The sequence below is a fragment of the Malaclemys terrapin genome, chromosome 25 (genome assembly GCF_027887155.1).
Source record: "Malaclemys terrapin pileata isolate rMalTer1 chromosome 25, rMalTer1.hap1, whole genome shotgun sequence".
In the NCBI taxonomy this organism is placed as follows: Eukaryota; Metazoa; Chordata; order Testudines; family Emydidae; genus Malaclemys; species Malaclemys terrapin.
In genome coordinates, this window is record NC_071529.1 from 12,833,547 (window position 1) to 12,850,501 (window position 16,955).

The following is a 16,955-nucleotide window of genomic DNA, read 5'->3' on the forward strand; positions in this document are numbered from 1 at the left end:
CATGTATGGTGGTAATCCGTGTGAGAATCCCAGATGCTACCACGACGGGCACCATGTATAGATAATTGGACAAATACAATCTGAAATGAGCCAACTGCAGACGACTGGAAAGATCAGATAGAAGGGGGTCCCCATGGACATTGGGATTCCAACACAGCTGTGCTGGAAGGACCCAAACTTTCCTCTTTGTGGAAGACAAAGAGAGGCAGAGAAGTAGGACTATAGATATAGATATATACATAGTGAGTTTGAATTTCCATCCTCTGGACTCTGCCAGGGAAAGGCCATGAACTCCACAGTGTGTTTTTTCCAGCAACATCTGCACAGGAAAAGCAACATATAATAATAATACTATACAGCACCAAGAAAACACCAGTTTGAGAAATCTCTGCAAAACCAGAGGGAACTGAGCAGAACTCTGACCTTAGGAAGGTTTCAGGGGATCACCGAAGGGTTAATCAAGGGCTCAGCCAATACAAGGCACCCACCCAACTACAAGCAAGCTGAGCAGAAGGGGGCCTCTGGGGAATTCAGGTCCCACAGAGTTCCTAAGATCCACTGTGCTGAAATGTTGCTCCCGTGGAAATTAGGAGCTCAGCAAGAGCAAAGATTCAATCTGTCCTAGCCAAGGGACAGACGAAAAAGCAGCATGGTCTTGTGGTTAAAGCACCTAGACTAGGACTTAGGTGACACAGTTCAATTCCCGGATGTGCTACCAGCTTCCTGTGTGATGGTGGGCAAGTCACAGCAGGTGGGATCTTTCAAAGAGGATGAGTCCCTTTTGGAAGTCAGTGAGATAGTGGCCAACTAGCTTAGGTCCTCTCGACGATCCCACCCCTAAATCTTTCCATGCTTCAGCTTCCCCACATTTCTCCCAGCCTTTGACTGTCTTGTCTATTTAGACTGTAAGCTCTTAGCAGGCCAATATGCATGTATGGTCCTGGGGAGAAATGTGTCTCAACCAGGGCTTCTAGGTGTTACTGTAATACAAATAATAATAGCCCAACCGAGCTTCAGTGAACTGGGGGTTGGAAGACCAGAGTTGCCTGCAACAATAATTAGAGATGGGCTGCAAAAGGATTGCCATGAGCATCAGTGTTTCAGACCAGCCAGGACCCCGACCTGATCTGCCTTAGTTTGGGTTTTGTTTTTACAACCAGCTTCACCCATCTCTCTTGCTAGTAATAACAGAAGATTTTCTCCTCTGAAGCCACTGATGGTCATTTCAGAAGAAAACCCCATGGCCATGGGTTATGCTTCAGCCTGAGCCCAGCGGGAGGCAATGAATTTAGGATTGATGCCTGCCTAGTATGCTAGCTTGAGGGAGGGGGTCAAGGCCATTCGCTGCCCCAGCTGGGTCACACAGGTTCGCTTGTGCCTGGAGATGGAGCTGTTGCACAAAGAGGAGAAAAGCCAGGAGTATGAGCCCTGGAGGACTTTGATATAAAGCAGAGGCAAAAAGGAGGAACTCAGCTTCCTGGGGAGTCCTATCCCAGTCAGCCCCTCTCCGCCAGGGAAGCAGGACAGAGCCACCTCCTATCTAGGGCGCTATTGGGAGTGGAGAAGAAGAGGGTGCCAGAGGGAATGCTGTCCCTGAGCAGCCGGGCATCTCCTTGAACATCACTACACGGAAGCAGTGGATCTGTGTTACTAGGTCCCCTCCCTTGCCAGCAGCTCAAAATACATCCTATTTCACTGAAACCTCATTAAACTGCTGCATGCTCCTTATCAGCATGCTGGCGAAAGGAGACGCCCTATTTAAATCCTGGGATGGTAGGCAGAGCCCAAAGTCACACACCCCCACCCCAGATGCTGGAGGATCCACGTTGACCACTCTGGAAACTGGAATCCGCTATTTACCCTCAGAATGGGCACAGCGGTGACAGGCAGGTTCCCCCATCAACATGCCTCACTCCTGACCCAAGGGGACCCTTGGCCCACAACTGTAAGGACCAGAGGGGAGTTCAGCCTCTGTGACCCATTCACCCTCCACATGTTCCTCCATCTGAAACCTAAAGTTAGCTCTGGGAAGCTCCCCTCCTTCCCTCACTGGCCTCTCTCTGCTGCATGGAATCAAAGAAATGTAGGTCTGGAAGGAAATCTGAGAGGTCATCTAATCCAGCCCACTCCCTGTGCTGAGGCAGGATCAAGTATAGCCCATCCTTGGCAGGAGTTTGTCTAGCCTGTTCTTAAAAACAGGGAAGGGCCAGGAAGACGGCAGAAGGCCGCCTGGGTTGCAGAGCAGCAGGACCGGCAGGCAGAACTGCCTCATGCAGTAGAGCTGGGAGCTCTGCATTCACTCCCGGTCATGCCTGCTGAAGCTGCCAGCGAGGGGCCCTGTCGGTGCCAGTTACAGCGGTGGGGCGTTTTTTTGTGATGGGCAGCCCCCACCCCTTCCTCCCCCAGGCTGAATTCCTTTCTCACACGTTGCTCTCAGCTAATCTATACTGGAGATGGGCTGGAGCCACAAAGTCCAGATGGAGAGCTGGGTGGGGTTGGATCCAGGGGTCCAGTTTGGCTCTGGATCCAGGTTAGGATTCCAAGCCCATCCCAGTTGCTTCGGGGTGTCAGATCCGTGGGGTTGCTTAGGCCCATGGCAGAGTTAGAGGCCAACAGTCCAGCACTGTGGAAGCCACTCTGGATGGGACACCACTGAAAGGAGAAGGCGGACAGCAGAAAGAGACAATATTTGACTTCAGGCTGGTATCCTGCTAATGAAGAGCAAACAGGAAAAAAATAGGGGCTGGCCTTTCAGTCAGCCCTCTCAGATTCCTCCACTGACCTCCTCCCCAGTCCGTAAATGGCATGTATTTTTCCTCAACTGAGCACTACTATGGCCAGATTTCCAGAAGTACCTAGCACCCATAAGTCCAACTGAAACCAATGAGAGTTGCAGGCTCTCAGGACCTCTGTACTTTGAGCTAGATTCAGTTGCTCCTATCCACACTAGCAGGACAATTGTTTGCAATACTAGCTCATGGAAGGGGGGGAGAAAGAAGGGGGACTGCCCTAATGGACATCTCACATCAAATGGGGTAGTGTCTCCAGCATAGACACAGCCCAAGATTAATAGATATTCTGATCCGCTAGTCTGCCCTCCTGTATAAAACAGGCCAGAGAACCTCACCCAGTGAATCCTGTATTCAGCTCATAACTTCTGGTTGAGCAAGAGCAGACCTTTCAGAAAGATATCCAGTCTTGATTTACAAACTTCAAGTGATGGGGAATCAACCAGGGTCCTAGGTAAGTCATCCCAATGGTTAATTACAGTCACTGTCAAAAATATGCATCTCATTTCTAGTCTGAACTTGTCTAACTTCAGCTTCTGGCCATTGGATCTCCTGCCTTTGTTTGCCAGATTAAAGAGGCCTCTGCTATCAGAAATGTCAAGTACTTGTAGACTGTGATCAAGTCATCTCTTACCCTTAAGATTTGGACCTTCCTAACAAGAGCCATGTACAAACTCTAAAAAGATGCTGACACTGTTACAGGTCTCAGTTTAGATTAGGCCCAAGGTTGCAACTTTCTCTTCCAGCTGTGGAAGCGCGAGCACAACTAGGACCCAGAGAGGAAACCCATCTGAGCTACCTCTGCAGGACATGGCACCAGCTGCAGTTGAAAGTCAGCTCCGAGGTCATGCACGCGTCACAGCTCTGATGCTGGAGACAGGCTGCAAGAAAAAGAAGAAATGCGCCAGCAACACACTATCATCAGGCGGATCGGTTACAAGGGAGGGGGCGTGGCCAAAGGAGACCGTTGACAGATGAGCCTTTGCGTTGACTTCAGGCTGCCATGAGGTTGGAAGTCAAGTCAGCATCTTCCTAGCAGGAATGGGATGATATTTCAGCAAGGGACTCCCACCCAACTTAGCCTGAGATAAAACCGATCCCAGGCGTATGCCGTTTCCTATTTAGACACAGAGCCAAGGATGGAGGGAACACAAACCAATTAAACTTTGGTTATTGAGAGAGTCATTCACTTGTCATCGTCTCTGGGAAGGATGGTTTAACAGCATCCATCTTCTATCAAAAGCTGGCAAAGCATCCCAGCCTTCCCTTTGGCTGCAGAGTTTTAACAAGGCCGCCCCTGGGAGGCCCATCCATCCAGCGCATCATGGCACAGTCCAGAGTTTAACCTTGGTTTAATACTTTACAGCACCAAGCACACATTTGGCTCTGCATTCATCCTCTTCTGAGCCCCACATACCTCTCCCAGAGCACCTCCGTCCTAACTGCCAGCCCCACTGCTACTCCAGCCCTGGGCTCCCCACACTCACAGCTCTGCCAAAGCCCCTCAATTCTGACCCACAGCTCCCCTGCTATCCCAGCCCTAGGCTCCCTGCCCTACACTCCTCTGACACCCCACAATTCTGGCCTCCAACCCCACCCCCACACTCAGCTATTCCAGTCCTGGTCTTCTTCTTAACAGAGAACATGAACTTACACTGCAGTGGGGACAAGTGTCACAGCCCTGCCACACTCATTCCATTTGTGGCCTAAATAGGACTGAAACTCACATCTCCAGGAGGGAATCTAGTACTTTCCCATCAGCTCTCAACTCCCCCAGCTGCCAGGGGAAAACAGAGCAGCTAGTCTTAGGATTTTTTTTTTTTTTAAATAACAGAATCCTTATTTATGATCTGCTTTGCAGTAGCCCTGCCTGCTGTTAAGATGGTTATAAAATACCCAAGGGATGCTGTTTAAATGCATAACCTTGGCATACTCAGGACAGGTTTATTCTCTGCCTGGTATTTATGTACTGCATGACAACTCTTCCTGTGCGTGAGTGTCCTTGGTCCTTGCCTGCCAAATGAATCTATTTAACAGGATCGTTTGTGAATATCACAGGGGGAGGGCTGGTTATTTGTTTGAGGAGCGCTCTCCACCTTGTTTTGAAAGGATCTCGGGAACTAGACTGCAATGCTTGAATCGTTATCTGCAAGGGCGGGGAAACCATATGGCATGGAAGAGGAGTTGCTTCATACACTAGCCTTTCTTTCCCTTCTCTCCAGAGCTGGCGTTCAAATACAGATTTTCATCACAGGCACACTGAATCCATGTCTACACTACAGCATAGTTGTGTCGGTCAGGGGTGTGAAGAGGTGGGATCCCTGACCAACACAGCCTTGCTTGCAAAGGCCCCTGATGTAGATGTAGTTATACTGGCAAAACTGAGCTTGTACCAGTTTACCTTGCTAAGGAGGGAGCTGGAATAAGCTATACCAGCAAAAGCTGCATCCACACCAGGAGAGCAATAAGGCTGTATCGGCAAAACATTCCTACTGTAGACATGGCCCTAAGCTGCTGGGTCTCAGATCTTGTGGAGGTCTGTCCCAGTCACGCTGCCAACACAAACTGGTGTGACTGGCCCAGCTGGAATGAGAATAGCAGGGGTGCTGCAAACTGAGATGGACAGGCATCAACAGTGCTGATGGGCTGGGGTCCCCAGCGATTGGAGTAGCAGGGGGTGTTGTGTCTGTTGTTCTCACTTCAGGACTGCAAAACTAGTCAGAGGGTGTGTTATTGGTGCCCCCAGATTTACCCCTTCACCCATTCCCACACCCCGGCAGCCTTGCTGCCATCCGCTCCCCATCTCTGCTACAAAGCAGCCCCAATGGTGCTACGCATTTGGGAATTGCTATGGGGTGGGACTGAATCCAGGCAGCAATTGCAGCTCCATAAACACAGAGGTCAGCAGGCATCAAATCCGGGATCTTCAACCCCAAAATATAGGCCTGTGCCTGTAACCAAAAGAGTTGGCTAGCAGACATGCAGTAGATAGCGTATGACTCACTGGGCAGTGGGGTGAACTCCACAGCTGACACGCTAGTGACCTTGCTGGTGTCCAGCTCCACGCGGTGGTACTCATAGATCGTCCTGCGGCGAGACTCTGCAACAGCAAGGGGCCGCATCAGACGGAGGCACAAGCACCCACCTGCTCCCTGTTCCCCAACCCACATGGGTTTGGGTGCTGACCTGCGGGGTGGTGAAGGGACTCAAAGAACCTGGGCACATCCTGGGAATCGAGTCAGGGATGGGGAAGGGTCCCCGAACCCCTGGTGTGGGGAGTGGCTTTGTATGCAAATTCCTAGCTGAAATGCTAAGGTCGGCAGCTGAACCCCAGGGCCATCACTGCAGGAGATAACAGTATGCAGATGCTGGGAGAGGAGTGGGGAAGAGAGGGATGCTGGGAGAGAGGGCAGAGGAGGAGTGCTGGTGGAGGGAGAAGGGGTGTCCTCCTCCTCCATGTTCTCTATGCTTCACACTGGGAGGAGTTTGGAGCTGTCTGTCCTGTCTCCATCCTCCCCAACACCTACAAACTCCTGAAATCAACATGATCTGGTTCTGCATCGTTCTCAGGAAACCTGGGCACAACGACTCATGAGTCCAAGCCTCCCTCACACCCATATCTCCCCTTTGCAGGAGGCACCTGCTCCGGGCTCCCCAGCCTCCTGTTTCCTATCCCAACACACTTCCAGTGCTGCTTGTCCCCTGCTCCCCTCACTCTGCCTTTTCGCCTCCCCTTGCCTCAGTCTAGCAGCCAGAGCAGGGGGATCCAGAACCCAGGACTCTTGGGTTCTCTCCCTGGCTCTGTCACTGACTGGCTGTGTGACCTCGGCCAAGTCACTTTACCTCTCTGGGCTTGTGGCTGACCCTCCCTTCAACTGTGTGCCTGGCTCAGATTCACTGTACGTACAGAGCTTGGAGACTCTTGGATGAGCAGGGCACAATGCTTCTGTTCCACCTCCTCCTTCCAGCTCCACACTGCCCCTCCCATCCCTGCTAGGTCCACACCAGCCTGGCGGCCTTGCAGGCAGGGGCATGGTCCCAATGTGCAGTGTGAACCAAGCTGGGGGCAGGAGAGGCATGATGCAGCCCTGTTGATGTTTTAAACGGGTAATAAATGAAGGCCAGATGGGTGCAGCACAACCTTCCCAGGGACACAGGGAGAGTGTGGTCAAGTTTCTCATTACAAGAGAGAAAGATGAGAGAGAGGCTGAAACAGCCTTTTACACACACACACACACACACACACACACACACACACACACACACCATTGACAGGTTCACACAACACATGACAACATGCATGCAACATGTATACTGCAACCACATGCAGCTAGCACAATAGGTACAGGCAACACACAGCACATGTGAAAACATGAATGCAACACAGACAGCACACGTGACAACATGCAGGCAACACAAACTGTGCAGTCAGCTCACATGCAATATGGCACATATAGCAGTGCAAAGCCAGTCGATTCTCTCTTGATCATATGAAGGAGGAAAGTTCTCCTCTTGCAGCAGCGAGGCCCTTGGGGTGCTAGCATCTGAGAGTCATGTGCTCTGGGCACAGGGCCAATGGGACTCCAATGGGTGAGTGATCAGCCCCACTCCACATCTTCCATCCTCCCCCATTTCTTGCCATCGAGTCAGCAAATGCAGCCCCACCAGCAGAGACTCACCGGGAACATCAGGGGAAGGGTTGAGGAGCATGAAGGCATCAGACAGGCCGGCTTTGACAGGGTGCTGCGTGTCACTGATCTCCAGGACTGACATGGGGATCTGCAACGGGGAGAGAGAAGGGGCCATGAAAACTTGGGTTTCCCCCAGGCTGTGGGGTCAGGACGCGTCTCTCAAGGGGAAGCAGCAGAGTGAAGGGCAATGAAATGGCTTAGCGGATGCTCCATTGAGTCTTCTCCCCTCCTATTTCCCTTACATCCCAGAAGCAGTTTTGAGGCTGCTGTTTTAGACCAGCCTGGGCCATGCCTAGCCTGGGTTTGCCCGTGTGTGTTTGGAGGTGCCCTAGGCCCATCGGCCAGGCCTTCCAAGGCTCAATCAACCCCCTTGGGAATAACAAGCATAGTCAGCCCAGGCACTGCATACAGGACATTAGGAGCGCATGTGACGGGCCGTCCTCTGGGTTAACAACAGCAGGGACTGAACTGGCAAACTCCTGAGCTAGGTGCATGAGTCTCTAGCGTCAGTGAAAGAGCCAGGCTCTGTGGGTGGAGATGTTCCAGACTCATAGTCAAGCCCGGGGTGGGGAGTCACATAACACACACTGACCAGTGGGTTATATGAACAGACCCCCTTTCTCACAGAGGTTTGCCCTAACCTGGCCCTGCTGTGGAGAAGGAAGACAGCCATTCTCCCTGCTATGCTTTCCCCCTCCCAGCATGTCCTTTGCTCCCTCCCGTGCCTCCCACTCCAATTCCAGCCCTCCCACTTCCCACTCTATTCCCAACCCCTCACCCCCTTAATCCTGCCCTATTCACTTCCCCAGCAGACCCCCTCTATCCTATCCCACATGCACCATCTCGCCTCTGCTTGGAGATGCGCCTGGGTTGGAGAGACCTTCCCTGTGCTCACTGAGCCCAGCATCACCTGAGGCAGCGCCGCCCAGAGGATTCGGGGGGCCAGAGGCAAAGCAATTTCGGGGGCCCCTTCCATAAAAAAAAGTTGCAATACTATAGTAACATGTATTTGGAAATGTAAAAAATAACCAGTGAAATACATTCAAAAATTAATTTTTAATAATTTGAAAATACACAAAATACATTACTTAAAAACATTAAATGCTTTAATGGTATGTATACATTTGCAATTACATAATGGGCTGTCGCTGTCTGGGGGTGGTGCTACTGTTGCCCAAGGCTGGGTGGGGAGCTGGGCTCTGGGTCGGGGGGGTGCCCGGCTCAGAGGGGCTAGGCTTGGAGCTGGGGATCAGGGCTGTGGGGGGATGGGGTCAGGGGGTGACCGTCTCAGAGGGGCTTACCATGCTGCTTACCCCCGCCTCCCCCCTCTCCCAGAGCCTCAGCGAGTCGCGTCCAGGAGCTCTTGCTGCTCGGCTCGCCAGAGCTCGCAACCCTGCCCCCTTACCACACGGCTCTGAGCAGGAGGACCTCAGGCCCTGCCCAGGCCACACTGCTGCAGCGCTGTCCAGGGCCGCTCCTGGACATGGCGCGCTGAGGCGCCAGGGGATGGGGGAAGGCGGAGGTGGGGGAGAGCCTCCGACATTCTCGTGGGGGCCCCTGCAGGGCCTGGGACAAATTGCTCCACTTGTCCCCCCCTCTGGGCGGCCCTGACCTGAGGATGCAGTGAGTGTTCTCAGCATGGGGGCAGCTAAGCCATTGGAATGAGAGGGCCAGGGACGACTCCTTTGTCTTTCCTTGGTGGGGTTTAGGTTCTGTCTCCCACCCTCCCCGCCCCATCTGCCCACCGGTGTTACAGCACCTGCAATCACCATGTCCCAAGCAGCTGGTCCCACTCACCTCCTTGTACCCAAAGACAATTCTCCCTTCGCTGTGCAGAGCAGCCTGGAACGTGAAGCTGCCAATGTCCTCCTTCCCATGAAGATAGACCTTGTCCCACTGCACGACAAACACCGTCCCTGGGGGAGGGAGGAGACGACACAGTGGAGCAGAGAGCAGCAGGGGAGATTGCAGGGGTCAATTTAATTCCCTGTGCACATCTGCAACGACCATCCCACAGGCACTTGCAGAGCCGGTGTACTCACTGTGACAACCTGGCTGCAGTCACATACATTACACCCCACACAGCGCAGCAGCTGCAACAGTCACACACACTCCCCATTTGCACACAAAAAAAACCCAGCCCACAGCCACAACCAAAGCTCACACAGCCTGAATCTGTTAACTGGCCACTTCATCTTGAATGGTCCCTTGAAATGCATGTTAACTACTTATGCTAAACAATCTGTTACACTTTGTATTTAGCAGTGACTGAGTATATTTCCCAGAGGGAAGAAGAGCTCTGCTTGGCTCGGAAGCTCTGCTCTCTCACTAACAGAAGCTAGTCCAATAAAAGATATTATCTTGTTCCACAACCACACCCACCAGCTCCAGCCACAGACCCTCACCTCTCCCCGCTGCCGGCAGTGCACCACACACATGCAAGCTCACTGTTGCACAACTGATTTGGCCACAGCCAAAAGTTCCTGGAACTCATGTGAGTCATTTGGGATGTGATGATCCAGTTTTTACTCCCTTATCTCAATGGTACGGAGGAGATGGCCCTTTCTTTTGCCACATGAGACACTCCAGATCCTCCTCTCCTGAAGTCTGGAGCACATATTTTTCAGCAGACACAGGACTGAGCTCCAAATAAACATCCTAAGCTGCACCCAGCGCTATCAGATATACCAGCTCTGCTGCTAATCCTCTGAGCTCGCACACAAGCAGAGACACACTCCCCCCATCACACACACAAGGATATGTGTCACACACATCGCACAGAGAGGGACACAGACAGATACATCCCATGGACAGACATGTCACTCAGAGGCACACAGGACACACAGAGACATAAATTCAGCACTTATGTGAATTCCCAAGTCAGGCCTGTTTCTGAGGTCCTCCATGCAGCACTGTTTGTGTACCCAGTTGAGATGCCAGAGGTCAAAGCAGTACCAGGCCCTGAACGGTATGTTCTCAGCACCTTGCGCCCTGGACACTCCTGGCTGCTGATTCAGCTGGTTCCTCTCCCCTGCCTTGCAAGGATGAGCGCTGCCCAATGATCTCAGAATTCCTGGTGCAGGTGCCGAGAAGCAGCCAAGGTCCCCAGGGGGCTCTGTGCATTGTGTGTGGCAGCGGGGCTGTGCAAAGGGCCTAGCAGGCCGGGGGAAGTGGCTCACCGTTGTCGAAGTACTTGACGGTGGAGTTGCGGGAGTAGCTGGGGTTGAAGTTGGCCATCAGGGGTGCAATGTATTGGGTGGCCGTAAGCATGCGGTGAATGACATCCCCCATGAAGATGAAACCTGGAGCGACAGCAAGGGAAGGCAATTTATGTGCCCATCCCCTCACCCCCACCCCACTGCCCTAGGACACCAGCTACCAGCTTCTACCCCCATCCCCACTCTACTGCCCCAGGACACCCGTTACCAGCTTCTCCCCCACCCCCTAACCACGATGTTCCCCCCACCACTGCCCTGGACTAGAGCTGGGCGTGAACTGAAGTACCCTGGACCTAGGCAGTTTGGATCCCAGGTTCTGGCTCATGATACCATTCAGCACTAATTAGAGAAGATGGACTTGACCTCAGAAGCCCCTGTGATGTGGGAGTGAGTCCATTCTAGAGTGGGGTAAATTGAGGCACAGAGAGCAGAAGAGACTTGCCCAAGGCCATCCCACGCATCAGTGGCAAAGCTGGGATTAGGATGTGGGAGGGGAGGCTGGTTAGAGACACCCATGTCACCTCACTAGGCAACACTGCCTCTCCAGCTGATGCTGCCTGTCAGCACACCCAGGCAAGCCAAGTAAATGTGGCCTCACTCACCTCCTGTTGCTATGGTGATCTGCCGCAGGTGATGGCCATAGAAGGGGAAGTCGAAGGACAGGATGACTCTCTGTGGAAGACAGACAGGGATGACAGCATCAGTGTGGGAGCCACACTGGGAAGTGCCACGTCTGACCATGGGCGTCTAGGAGGGGCAGGTGGTGCTGCTCCCAGAGGGGGGGTGCAGGGGCAGACAGCACTGGAGGGCAGTGTACTTTCCTTCCAGGACACGCTGCACCCTGCCCGGGGTATCCATGCCCATCTGCCATAGACTCTGGGCATAGCCCTTGCTGGGAGGAGAAATGCCAGAAATGGATTCATCTGCCCATTTGGAATGGGCTCCAGGGGCGGCCCCTGGGAGGTGGAGAAACACCTGAACTGGAGTCCAGTTGGAGCACAGGCTGCGCCCACCCACATCTCTCCTGATACCCCGACAGGCAAAGCTTGTCTCTAGCCTGTCTCTCCCATGCAGGCACAGGGAGCTGTGGGGAGATCACCACAGCTCCGGCCAAGGTGCTAGTGCCCCAGGTCAGGAAATCCCTGAAAAGAGAGAAGCTGCTGGGGAAACATTCTTGGGTCACTGGCATGGCACTGTGGCGGATGCCCGATGCAGGGATGGCAGCAGCTAAGCAGAGGGAGGGGGCTCACCGAGGCCTGCCTGTGCATGTTGGACAGGATCCCATGGACTTTCACTTGGCTCCTGTTGGCTTCTGCCACGTCGATCCAGAGCTCTTTGGTGCGTGCCTCTCCTGGCCCATAGAACCGCGACACATAGTAGCTATGGTTGTCTTCCTGCAGCCACAGAGCACGGAGAGATGGGGTTAGTGGGTGAGGATGACAAGGTTTGTGTAGACAGGCCCCAAGGAACAAAATCTGCACCCAGATCTCGAACCAACAGGAGCTCTCAGTTGGATGCTGGGGCAAACCAGGCTAAGGCGATGTTTGGGTGTATAAACAGGGGAGTAGCGAGTAGTATCAAGGAGGGGATTTTACCTTTGAATACAGCACTGATGAGACTGACCCTGGAAACCTGCATCCAGTTTTGGTGTCCACATTTTAAAAAGGATGTTACAAGACTGGAAGGGGTGTGGAAAAGAGCCATGAAAACGAGTTGAGAACCAGCGATGCCTCACGCTGAGAGACGTGAAAAGTTCAATTGGTTTAATTTAGCAGAAGGCAGATTGGGAGGTGACCTGCTTGTGGCATATATGTACCTTCATGGGGAGAAACTACCGGCTATTAAAAGGCTCTTTGATCTAGTGGAGCAAGGCTGAACAAGAACCGATGGCTGGAAGCTAAAGCCAGACAAATTCAAATTAGAAACAAGGCACAAATTTTTCACTGAGGGTGACTGACCATCGGAACAAACTCCCAAGGGAAGCAGTAGATTCTCCGTCTCTTGGTGTCTTCAAATCAACACTAGATGCCTTTCTGGAAGATGCTTTAATCAAACACAAGTTATCGGGCTCAATACAGGGGGAACTGGGTGAAATTCTTCTAAGTCTGACCTGTGTTATGCAGGAGGTCAGACAAGATGATTTAATGGTTCCTTCTGACCTTAAAATCTATGAACCTCACTCCCCTCTCTCCAAAGCTCAGCTCCCCATATCTATTCCTCACCACAGTCCTGAGGTGTAGGTATTAATATCCCCTTGGTGAAGATAGGGAAACCGAGGCACACAGAAGCTGCAAGGGGGGAATTGGTGGGGGAAGTGGTATTAGGCCTTGGGAGTTTCTGGCTCCCAGTTCCCTGCACAGTGCAATCTTATTATTGATAATAGCATCAGGCAGGCAGCACTGAAGAGGATAACCAAGCATTGTTATTCATCAGACTGTAATTAGAGAGGGCCTTTTATCCAAGGTTCTCAGATAATGAACTAAACTTCATAGCACCGTTGGGAAGTAGATATTGATATAGCCATTTTACAAATGGGGAAACTGAGTCCCAACAGGTTCAGTGACATGTTCCAGGTCACACACCATCTCAGTGGCAGAACCCAGAAGTGCTGGCACTTATTCCTTCTGCTCCACACTCCATCCAAGAGCTGGGAACAGAACTCCCTGCTCTAATCACTAGTCCCTCAATGGAATCTTTCTTCATCTCTAGACAGCTGATAAACCTGAGAGGCCTGGGGCATGCTGGAGCTCAGCCTAGAAACCTGATGTGCAAGTCCGACCCGTCTAAAACTGCTGATCATGAATACGTCAAACGAAGCACACCCCTGCTGGGCTCAGTGCTTGTAGTTTTGTGGCCCCTGAAGCAACATCAGTTACCCGGAAACCTGGCTGCAGCAGGACAATTGCCCACCCATAAAAATGATGGCACCAAAAGGCAACGTTTTCTGGAGTGGAACGCTGCAGTCATTTAGCAGTCCACAGCATGTACTGGGAGTCCGGACTCCTGGCTTCTGTGGCCAGCTTGGCCATAGTAAAGCTATGCAACCCTTGAGGGGAGCCTTTGATGCAGAACAGCTGGAATAATCTTCCCCCACAGGTGGTGTAATTAATCAGTTGCTCGGTACATGAACCTTGCTGACCCAAGGTCCAGTTGGAAGAAGCCTCTTGTCAGGGAGGCTGCTTCACGCTCTGTGAAACCAGAGGTGTCTTAATTTCAACTGGGAAGATGCCACTCCCCCACTCTGAGGCCATGCCAAGGGCCTCACTGATACCAGGGCATGATGGCTGGCAATGAACTAACATTTCCCCTTTGCAGTTGCTCCTCCTCCCCTCCTAGATTCCTCTTTCCCCTGTCACTCCTCCCAGCTACTTCCCCTCCCTAACGGCTCAGATGTCAGCAGCCCTGTCTCTGCCACCAAGTCTGGTCTGATATTCCCCGACAGCGCTGCTCATTGGGAACCCTACTACAGTCTTGCCCCAGCAGCTGCTGATTCCGGGGCCCATGCTTTTCTCCCCACTGTGCCATCTTTTGTGCCTGGGAATAGCCGGGCTATTAGGACAGTCTCCTCTGGGGGCAACGTAGCATCCCCTAGCAGCGACTGGGACAGGAAAGAACATGCACAAAGGCCTGGGTATCTGAGTTCCGCCGCATGACCCCTCTGGCCGGGGCCAGGTGCAGCCTGGAGTCTGGATCCCTTCATCTGGTCTGGGTTGGAGCTTAGGACAAGGCGAGCTGGCTTAAGGCTGCAGCACTTTGCTATTCCCCCCCCGCACTGCTCTGCTATCCCACATTACTCCTGCTATCCCAGTCCTGGGCTCTCTACAGCCCCTGTGTACTGAGTCACTATGCTACACTCATGCCTGGGGCGCTGGCGCTGTACTGAACACCTCACTCCTGCAGTGCAGACCCCCCCTGCTACTCCAATCTTGTCCCCGCCACAGCTGTGCCACTGCACTCTAGTTCTGGCATCCTGTTCTCCCTGCCCTGGGATTCCCCCAGCACCTGTCTCATAGGCATTTCTACGTGCCCAACGCTAAACTGTGACAGCCCCTGCTATTCTAGTCCTGTTCCCCTTATAGATCTGCTGACATCCCCTAACTCTGACCTGCAGCACCTCCAACTATCCAGGCCTGGGCCCCCCATATGCCTGTCATCCTGCTATTTCAGCTGTCTTCACCACCATCCCCTTTACCTTGTAACTGGGCACAACGGAGGGCTGTAGAATTTGCAAGCAGCAGAAAAGCGAAGGAAATAAAATCTGTAACTCAAAACAATTACCAGTGTCCCTGTAAACGGCAGGAGAAAACCACTCCTGACTTGAATGGTCTGCTATATTTCCCAGAGAGCCGTCTGTAGCTCTGCAAGACGTGGAGAGGGACACGGCAGACACTCAATTAAAATCAGCCAATGCAGTTTTTCGTGCTTCAGCAAAACTCCAGCGAAATGGTCTCACGTCCTATAAAAAAAACTCCCCCCAAAACCGAACAAAACCACCCTCATCATTATGTGACACCCTCCCACAGCCCTTTCCTCGTGAACGAGATTAGCCCTTCATTCCTCGCCAGTGCCTGCCACCCAGCAGCTCAAAGTGATTTGTGAGCGTGATCAAAGGCTCGCAGCATCCTCCTCTTCATCTTACAGGTGCGGAAACTGAGGAACAGAGCAGGCAAATGACGTGCCCACAGTAGGTCAGTGACACAGCCCAGGTTTGAGTTCTAACCATCCTAAAACATAGTCTCTCTCTGTTCCGGTAACTCACTCACCTCTACTCTTGATCCTGTTGCAGTTAATGGAAAGACACGGGGTAGTTGGAAACATGGTGATCTTACTGGTTTTATTACAGTAGCCCCAGTGGCTTCTACCAAGATCAGGGCTCCACATACTGGAAGGCAGCCCCTGCCCTGAAGAGCTTACAAATAGACAAGACAGACAAAGGGTGGTAGGGGAAACTGAGGCATGGAGCAGTGGCATGACCTGCCCAAGATCACACAAGAGAGGCATTGGCAGAACTGGGACTAGAATCCAGGTGTCCTCCCTCTAAGCCACTGGAGCACACTGCTGATCTTGCCCTGCTTTTGCTAGCAACCAGGTTGTCTCACAGCCTAGCACAGAGCAAGAGAAATGTACAACTGCTTCTATCTAACCCCAGCACCATCACACAATAGCAAATGAAAAGCAACGTAATTAAAATATCCTAATGCAACATGCATGTAACCTGTGGAACTCCCTGCTGCAGGATATTGGCGAGGTAAACAGTTGAGCAGGAGGAGTGGACGTTAATGTGAATGAGAATCACATCGGAGCAACACTAGCAAGGAGTACAGCAACAAGGGATATAAGCTCTTGGTGGATGAGATGGCTATCAGGTTGGGGAGGGAAGAATTCTCCTAGTGTGGGAGATGCTGAGGAGTTCTGAATATGACCATCACCGGAGTAATCTTAGCACAATGGGGAGCACTGTACAATTGTGGGACGAAAAATATGGCTTCCTCTGGAGCATCTGGTTGCCTTTGTCAGAGACCAGACTAGATGGACTATTAGTCTGCCAGGTAACGCTTGGGATCCTAAGCCTTAAAATAACCTCCACACAGGGAGCCTGTTTTAGGGGCAGGCGAGCAGGACGGTTAGCTTGGGTGCCAACTTCCAGGGAGGTGGCACACCGCTGTGCCTTTTGTAGGAGGGCGTTTTTTTGCTCTTCTGATTGGCTGCCCATTGTGGGGGGGTTGTTTTTGGCTCAGCCACTCCAGGCGTAGGGGTGTGCGCCAAAAACATTTTCCACCCTGGCAAGCAAAATGCCTAGGGCTGGCCCTACCTGCATATGCGCACACACACATACACACATGGCTAGGTCATCAGTGAGTGTCTATCCGCATAGGCCACCCCATTTGCTCTGAGGGTCAGATCTCCAGCTGGCATGAATCAAGGTAGCCCCAGTGCACTCATCACCAACTTACGTCAGCTCAGTATCTGGCCCTCAACACGCACCAGCAGATCACCCCAGCGTTCTGCAGCAGAGAGACGGGGAAAGCCGCTGCCTCAAAAGGTGCCAACATTTGCTCAGTAACTGCACAAAGAAGCTTGCCGGGTGGATTTACCCAGAGTAACTGGAAACAGAATCCTCCTCCCACTCACCCTCTCAGTTGGGAGACACCCTGGATTCCCCAGGCTGGATTCAGCCATTGATCCAGGACTCCATGATCTGGTGGATGGTTTTCATCTTGACAGTGAGCCAAGAGCTAATCTGCTTGTACCAGCAT

At 52.4% G+C, this 16,955-nt stretch overlaps 1 protein-coding gene across 2 annotated transcripts in view; it reads right to left on the reverse strand.

Moving 5' to 3' along the window:
* PLXDC1 (plexin domain containing 1) overlaps positions 1 to 16,955 on the reverse strand; it is a 59,456-nt gene that overhangs the window by 21,460 nt on the left and 21,041 nt on the right. For both annotated transcript variants that reach the window (XM_054014607.1, XM_054014606.1), the window contains exons 3-9: positions 11,949 to 12,092; positions 11,301 to 11,370; positions 10,660 to 10,782; positions 9,278 to 9,396; positions 7,469 to 7,568; positions 5,794 to 5,889; positions 3,589 to 3,670 (exon numbers count right to left, since the gene is read on the reverse strand). In XM_054014607.1, coding sequence (XP_053870582.1) covers positions 3,589 to 3,670; positions 5,794 to 5,889; positions 7,469 to 7,568; positions 9,278 to 9,396; positions 10,660 to 10,782; positions 11,301 to 11,370; positions 11,949 to 12,092 — 734 coding nt within the window. The remainder of the gene's footprint in view (positions 1 to 3,588; positions 3,671 to 5,793; positions 5,890 to 7,468; positions 7,569 to 9,277; positions 9,397 to 10,659; positions 10,783 to 11,300; positions 11,371 to 11,948; positions 12,093 to 16,955) is intronic.